Source organism: Coffea eugenioides, chromosome 9, assembly GCF_003713205.1.
Source record: "Coffea eugenioides isolate CCC68of chromosome 9, Ceug_1.0, whole genome shotgun sequence".
Lineage (NCBI taxonomy): Eukaryota > Viridiplantae > Streptophyta > Magnoliopsida > Gentianales > Rubiaceae > Coffea > Coffea eugenioides.
This window is the reverse complement of record NC_040043.1, coordinates 21,338,849-21,347,184: the sequence shown is the minus strand read 5'-3', so window position 1 is coordinate 21,347,184 and position 8,336 is coordinate 21,338,849. Positions and strand designations below refer to the sequence as shown.

General features: G+C 34.4%; 2 protein-coding genes and 1 long non-coding RNA gene across 3 annotated transcripts; 1 reads left to right on the top strand and 2 right to left on the bottom strand.

The window, feature by feature from the left end:
• The first annotated feature begins 1,017 nt into the window (after positions 1 to 1,017).
• On the top strand, positions 1,018 to 3,031 carry LOC113783554. Its single transcript, XR_003469921.1, has 3 exons — positions 1,018 to 1,657; positions 2,334 to 2,422; positions 2,602 to 3,031. It is a non-coding gene; the product is annotated as an uncharacterized LOC113783554 (long non-coding RNA).
• On the bottom strand, positions 2,602 to 4,985 carry LOC113783553. Its single transcript, XM_027329718.1, has 5 exons — positions 4,612 to 4,985; positions 4,382 to 4,462; positions 4,151 to 4,219; positions 3,935 to 4,020; positions 2,602 to 3,302 (listed from the first exon to the last, which is right to left on the bottom strand). Exons 1-4 carry the CDS (start codon positions 4,930 to 4,932, stop codon positions 3,946 to 3,948), a joined length of 546 nt encoding a protein of 181 aa, XP_027185519.1. The 5' UTR covers positions 4,933 to 4,985; the 3' UTR covers positions 2,602 to 3,302; positions 3,935 to 3,945.
• Positions 4,986 to 5,359: 374 nt separating this feature from the next.
• Positions 5,360 to 6,727, bottom strand: LOC113782358 (protein FAR1-RELATED SEQUENCE 5-like). The gene has a single exon (XM_027328251.1). The coding sequence runs from the start codon at positions 6,725 to 6,727 to the stop codon at positions 5,360 to 5,362; it is 1,368 nt and encodes a 455-aa protein (XP_027184052.1).
• Between the last annotated feature and the right edge of the window lie 1,609 nt (positions 6,728 to 8,336).

Here is an 8,336-nt window from a genome sequence, read left to right as displayed (position 1 = left end):
TGCAAGATGATGGATTTTATCTCTCTTTTTCTCTCAAAATTTTGTCCAAGACAAGCTAAAATGGAGAGAAATTGGGTCCAAATTGGTTTTAGTAAAGTTAGAAAAGTCTTGGTCAAAAGTCAAGATCCAATGGTTTTGTGACAAATGGTCCTTTAGGGTTTTAATCTTATCTTTTTGTCTCTCCAATACAAATATCTTAACACATTGTAAAATAATATCATTTAATACAAAATTCCAACAAGTTGTCAAAAATATAATGCATTTACCGCACTTGTGGGTCCCACGTCCAAAATACGCTTTTAATTTCTCAAAAACTAACCGATACTAGAAAAATCATTTTAAAACTATTTTTGCTCATAAACTTTATCTGGGGAATTTTTCTAATCAAGAAAATGTAGAAAAGGCGGGCGTTTAAAAAATAAACCCTAGAAAATTAGAAAATTTCCGGGTTCTCAAACTCATTTTTTTTCGGGGCGTCACATATATGTATATATTTCAATTTAAATGTGCACATTTAGATATGTATGTGTATTGACTAAAGTGTATATTTAAATTCAGTAAGGTACATATTACCATCCAATAAAATACACACTTTTACGAGAATGATTTAGTCATTTTGTAATAGTGACATCCTCTGGAATGTTTTAATCCATGAACAGTAATCTTTATCCCCTTCACAAATTTACTAATAACTAGTTGAAATGGGGCTTGACACTGACGTGCCAGGTTGCCCGGATCAATAGATTGTGTACATTAGTTTCTACTTTGTTTTGGATTAATTAATCAATAATAGATTAATCTCATTTCTTAAGCTTTTTTAAATTTGACTGAGGTAGATAGAAAATCGTAATTCTGGTATTGCTAGCAATAGTGTTAGATATTTTCATAGATTTATATGTATGGACGTAAAATGCGATAATAACATGTCAGATTTTTTGGAATTAGAAAGATCAAAATCTTTATTTATGCACAACACAGTACTTTTCCTTCGCAACGGATCCTCTGTACCACAACCCTGTCTCACACCCTATCCCACCCCTCATAAACTTGCCAAGTGTCCTTTTATTAACCCAATCCTGAAACAACCCAACTCGAACCATGTTTAATTATTTAACCGATTAATCGGGTTGAGAAACTTAATCACACAAAACCAAAATCCATTAAACTAAAAACCCAAAAAACAAAATTAAAGATTAAACAAGGCACAAAAAAAAAACCCCCACAAGGCCACGATTCTGGTTTCCCATCAGATTTCACTCCTCCTCAAAAGCTTCCGTCAGATATCACTCATCAGCTCATCAGAGATCACTCACAATTCAAATGCCTGGTGGCATGATTTCGGCTGATGATCATATGCTATGTCCTTCGTCACGAAGTCGAAGGAAATCTGATGGTGGAATCGTGCACCGTGTGAAAGCACAAAAATCACCGTTCTTAACCGAGACTCAGGTTGTGCTCCATCTCGGAACCTTGTGGGGTTAGGAGTAAAGCATCCCAAGGTTAGCGCATCTCTAATAGCGTGGAGAAACATTGGGAACCCCAATTTCGTGGTCATTCTCCGGAGCCCTTTCTTCAGGTTATGAGTGATCAATGGGCAATTGGACGAAGCTCCCCACCTGTTCGATCAAATGCCTAGGCGTCATGAATCATTTTTTTCGTAGGTTTTTCTTGCCTTTGTTTTCCCGCAGTTTTGTTTGCCCATTATTCTGTCATTCGGATTTATTGTGACTCCTTTCTGAAATCTGTTCTCAAATTATAGCTGTCATAGCCTTTAACTCTGATGGTTGGTTGATATTCACTTATATAACGATGTGCAGCAGATTAGTGAATTGAGTTGAATGATGAAGTTGATGATGTGGTCTACTTAGCTGATCTCTGTGTTGTTTCTATAATTCTTACATGTAGTTAAGTGCGATCTGCTATGCCAAAGAGGTTTTAGAGGAAAACGGGACATGATTGTTTTGGTGAGGACATGCTTTAGCCAAGGGAAACTGATATACCAGCTTTGTTTCTAGTCTTTGTTGTACTTCCCCTGGTTACATATATCGTGAGGGGAAAATGGAGCGAGTCAACAAAAAAAAAAGAGAGGGTTAGTTTGCTTACTCAACAGGCAGCTGAAGAAAGTTAAGGTCTGAATTATAGGAGCAATTCTATTATCATTTAAACAGATAGAGCAAAAATATTAAATAGGAGTAATGCATCTGTTTGAAACATTTCAGCAAAGATTTTGTTTGCCAGTTCTTAAGCTGCTTGATTGATGAATCTAAATGGTGTATTCTGGGCCTAGTCATTCATGAAAGTTTATGGATAAATTTTTTTCTTTTATTTTACAGATGCTATTTCGGTATGAAGATTTTGTGAAGTCCTTTCACTATGAAGTTTTCAACATGTCTCCAAGAGGTCTTATAAATTGTGGAAACAGGTATTTCTTCAAAATTTTTCCTGCTTTTCTTGTGCTTTTACATATCAATAGCTCTAGAAAAATTTTATATATATAGGAAATGTACAGACTCTTAATGCAATAATGTACTGAAACAAATTTCATAGGATTTTTTATTATTTGTCAAGTATATTCAAGCTTTCTTTCATTTTACTGTGCAGTTGTTATGCCAATGCTGTATTGCAGTGTCTGACCTGCACAAAGCCTCTCCTTCTGTTTCTGCTTCAGAGATTGCATTCTAGAGCTTGTTACGATTGGTTTGATTTACAATGTCTTGCTTTTGCATTCTAGAGACTTCCGAAGTAAATTCTGCTTCAGAGATTGCATTCTAGGGGTTCATGTTATTTCGATCCACTACTATTACTGAATAAGGGGTTGGCATGCTTCCCTTCAATGTTCGCGTGTTTAAAGCATATATTGTTGCAGTATCTTTGAGAGAGACTAGAGCTATGCAGACTCAAGTTAATTGTGTGTGAGATCGTTAGCCTTTTGCTTTGATTGTAAGATGATAAGTGAAATCCCAAATATCTGGGAAGGTGTTGTGGATATTCCCCTTGTCTGATTAAGTGCAGCTAAGATGTTATTTCATGTCAAAGTTGAAAATTATTGGCTTTGGTCTCCATGGATTGCTTTTGTGGCTTTAAAACATAACGTTGTGCTCAAACCTCAGAAAGAGGAAAACAAAAAATGGAATGTGTATAAAAATCTATGATCCCTCTTCTACAAGGGAACAGAAAGAAAAGAGTGGATAGATTCCGAGGTGTATAAATGTATAACTTCACACCATCCAAGATTTTTGCCCTGATCATTCATGTTTAGCAACTTGTTGATCACTATCATCATTATTTCCCAGTTCTTGTGCCTACAAAAAACAAATGCTAAGTTAGCAAATGTATTGAATTATAAGTGTAACTTATCAAACTAATATATGCAGAAAACTCTTCACAGTGCATACAGTGCATTATTCCTGATCCCATATACATATACCAACCCTAAATACATCAAATTTGGATGATCTGATTATGAAAAGCAGGAAAAGGTTATTGTCAGCTGTGATTAAAATATCACTATCATTGAGTTCACTATCACAAAAATATTCATCCTTCATTGAGCTTCAACGTGCAAAAAGTGCATTATTCCTGATCCCATATAGATATACCGTATGCACAGAAAAAGGTTATTGTCAACAGTTTTTTCGTTCGGTAGATCAACTTGCACCAGATTATCAAAGTCATCTTTTACAGAATTGTTCACTCCACTTGACTTTTCTACATGTAAAATATAAAAACACCCCTACATTTCATTTTAATCATAGTTTGATAGCAAGGGAGTGATAGTGAACTCAATGAAGGATGAATATTTTTGTCTAGCTCAAATAATAAAAAATGTCAACGGAAGTGCCAATAATAACTCCTAATTTCATATCCAGAATAATAACTCCTGATTATGAATGATGAATATAAGATTAAGTAATTAATCAAGATTTTTTCTTACTTGGACAAAACTCATTGACGCTGCTGGTGTGCTATTGAACTTGAAGACATCAAATCATAGCCTTGGTAGAAGTTAGGGTCCAACGTCTGCCCAAAAAATAAGAAATAGAAGACATCCTTCATTATAAAAATAGCTATATACTTGTAAAAGTATAATACTATAAAAAATTAATATAAATAAGAAACAACACAAATTAAAAGCATAATATTTGCTTACTTGCAATAATTGTGTCATGTTTTTAGGATTTCGCCTATTGTAAATGTCTTCTATTGGAATTCCAAATTCCTGATATAATTAAAGAGAGACGACCACAAATTAAAAATTTCATTGAAAAAATATATCGTTAATGTAGTTTAGTCATCTAAAGAATAAATTATTCAAATAAAAATTTAAAATAAATTACATATCTACTATGCTATACAAGACAAAAATGACGAATAACTATACCTGCTGGGGTGGTAATTCTCGAACAAAACCTTGAATTGTAGCAGAATCCATACTTGAATGAACAACATTATTTCCAAATTCCTACAATCATTTTTATCCAAATTATAAATAAAGATCCTAATACTATTTCTATACTCATCATTCATCAGACAACTAAGGGACCCAAAAAAAAAAGTAATAGTCAAACAATCAAAAACCATTGTTCACATAAACTAAATAAATTGTCTAACCTGTAATTTTTTCGATGAAGACTTCTCTTTCACCTTGTACTTGCGTTTCTTAGTAGCCATTTCCAGTGCACTTCTTGGCCTCTTGCTCGACTTGTAGGTGACTTTTTCTTTCACTTTGATGCCTTTTATTTTATTATAGGCAACTTCAGATGGATTAGTGTCAACATCTTGATACGCACTACAATTTTCTTCAATACGCACTTCTTTCATTTTCTTTTTCCCTTGACAACATGCATCCATTTGTTCTGACATTTTCCAAAATCCATCTTTAGCAATTTGATAAGCTTCATCACATTCAGAAGCTTTTGTCATCAGCTGCATATATAGATAGGATAACTCTTTGTAACGAAAACTTAATTTTGCCTTTAACTCCATTTCCGGGCTACTTTCACTGGAAACATGCACATTTCCTGTTTTGGCTGCTTTTGTCCATCTCTTCAATATATATGCATCCGGAATTGTTACAATATTCAGAGTCATCAATATTTTTAGTGCATGTGAACACAAAAATCCAGCAAATTCAAATTTCTTACAACTACAACAAATTGAATTCGTGGATGAATCATAAGTTACAAGATGGTGGGAAGTCTTACCATGTGGTGTAACTCTGTAAATCATTTGATTTCCTAATTCACCATCAACTTCCCACTTACAATCAATCCCTTTGCATAGCTCCTCCTTAAATTTTTCATACACTTCATGTGTATATACAAACATTTTTCATACACTTCATGTGCATAGCTCCTCCTTAAATTATTCGTTGGGTTGTGGTCATATCAGCACAGAAGGTTTCTCTCCCATACACTAAAGCCCATTTCTCTTTTATATCAAACATTTTCTTCAACCACTTCTTGTCTTCCAGACCATACGTTTTTAGCATTTCACTCCATCCCTCAAAAAAATCATCCTCATTTTCATAGTCATATATGCAGTGACTAAAATCTGCCGCAAAATTTTGAAAATCTTTAAAGACATCAGCTAGATGCGTTGCTGCATTTTGATAGATATGCCATATACATAAGCGGTGATACGTTGTTGGCCATTGAGAAGCCAAAGCCGTTGCCATTCTTCCGTCCTGGTCTGTAAGAATAGTTCTTGGTATTTTTTCCATCATAGCCTTAGCAAATGTGTCAAACAGCCATTCAAATGTCAGAATTGTCTCATCATATAATAAAGCAGCCCCAAAAACAGTAGTTTGTTTATGATGATTTACACCAACGAATAAAGCAATTGGCCTCCCATCTTTGTGCTTTCTATAAGTTGTATCAAAACAAACCACATCACCAAAATGAGCAAAATCCGTTCTCATCTTTGCATCAGCCCAAAATATGTTAGTTATCAAGTCATCTTCATCTACTTGAATGGCGTAAAAAAAATTTGGATCCTCTAATTGCATGCCTTGTAAGTACTCTAAGACTCCTCCTGTGTCACCTTGCATCATTGGTATGGATCTTTTGGATCGTAAGTAATTTTTTAAATCATCTCGAATGAACCCAAGATTTTCTCGTCCACCAACTTGTTTCGACATCAGTTCAATCGATTGTTTTGGTGTAATTCCGCAACTTCGGGCCATATCTATTTCAGCTTCGTGTGCCATTGTCAAATGTCTATGAGATCTGAATAAATGAGTTTTGCTTGGAGTTGATAGCTCATGATTATGTTCAGCAACAAATTGCACAACACGGTATTTTCCACCTTTTCTACAGCTAATTTTCATCCTTGCACTGCATTCACATCTTGTTTCTGGACGAGGACACTTAACAATCATATTGCGTTTGTCTTTTGGCTTTTTTCCTTCACGGGAGCAGCAAAAAACCCTGTCCAACATCAAATCACTATTTTTGTCTTTATGTCCCTTACTCAATCGAGTTCCAAAACCAGATGCTTTAGCATATTTTTGGTAAAAATTTTTGGCTGCTACTTCAGTATCGAATTCCATGTCAAGTTTCGGGACCAAGTCATCAGGTATAGCCAAAGGAAGAAAAATTTGATTTCCGTGATTGCCATCAGTAATACAAAGAGGTAAGGCATTATCATTTATCTCCTGCAAGTCAACATCTTCAAAGTCCAATTTACGACATGATTGGATTTCATGAGTTGGCAAATCATTCTCCATATTCCCCCAAAACCCAACAAATGACCTGTATCAAATTACCGAATACAAATACATAATTTATTACCCTTTTTGGTGAAAAGCAACATGGTAGGGAAAATCGTGCACCTATTAAACCACAGAAAAGAATGACTCAGCAAATAGCACAGAGGAAAATATGTGAAAAATGAGTATGCATTCAAGCTATTCATACACAAGAGAAGAGGCCCAAAACTAATGCATCAAAGTATTCACAAAGAAATGGCACAATTTGCAAAGTCACCAGGAGAAATATCACACACACAACAGAATTTCACTAGAATAAAATAACCCATGCAAAAGTACTCGACCCATGAATGAAAAGTAGATATCCTCATAGGGAATGATCAAACAAAGAGCAGATAACTTACTGTATAAACACCCAAACTAGAATATTAAAAAATAAATAATAAATAGAAAAAATGAAACCGTCTTTGAGTATAATGTGTAAACAAAGAAGAAGCCAAAAGTCTCACAAACAACCATAAGAAACGAGAAGTTCAGATTAGAACTCTGAGGTCTAGGGAGTCAATATCAAACCCAGCGTGTTGCTTTTCCCTACCATGTTGCTTTTCATACCACTTTGGTGATTCTATATTTACTATTCATCTAATAATTATTAAAGTAATGTTACTATTCGTATAAATTCATACAACTTTGTGTAAAACTTGAGCTTGTGATTTATACAACTAGATTTGCGTAAAAATCATAATCTCACTGAAATTATACGAGTTTACACCAAATGTTGTTGGATCTGCACAACTGGTTTAAATCGGCAGGCTCCAAATCCATGGTAAATGGGTGTCTTATGTTTCACAATTTACATCATTCAAATAAAAAAAATCATTGAATATCCGCTATCTGCTTCCCAATGCCGTTCATCCCCTGTATTGCAAAAACAATTATCACCCTCGTTAATCTTGTATTATCAAAACCTACATGGAATTCCACCTGACTCTTGCCTATGGGGAAAAAGTCAAGGATCAGCATCATGAATGATATTTATAAGGATATGCACAAGGCCCGTATGGTAACCAATGTCCCAAAAAAAAAAAAAGGCTCAATGTCCAACAAATGGTTGTAAGGTAGTAGGATTGGGCAGGACTTAAAAGTGTTAAATTAATAACTACTGGTGTAAATATCTGCAAATTGGTTTTAATGCCTTTAACACTTGGGTGTAAAAACAGCATCAGCTAATTTGAGTGTCCAAGAATTGCTTGTAAACCAACCAAAGTAATAGTGGTTTACAACTTGTAATAATAGTAATCAACAGTGTAAATCTCCTCCAATTGGTTGTAAGCCAAAGACATCAATATTGAATTAAGAGCTGATTCTATATTTACTATTCTTCTTATTAACCAAACTCTTCATTGTTTTTGTAATAGTTAAAAGCCTGGATAGAGATTTTCTCCTTTCAAAGACACATCAACAGGTACAATACAAACACAAAAAGCGTAAAAATTTGTGAACAAAAACATCTTAAGCAAATAGATCTTCAATCAACAGAGACCCAAAAAAATAAATCCTGAAACTTAACGAAAATCATCAAAGAGTAAGTATTTGAAGGAACCCAGCAATCCCTTTGCATAAATTC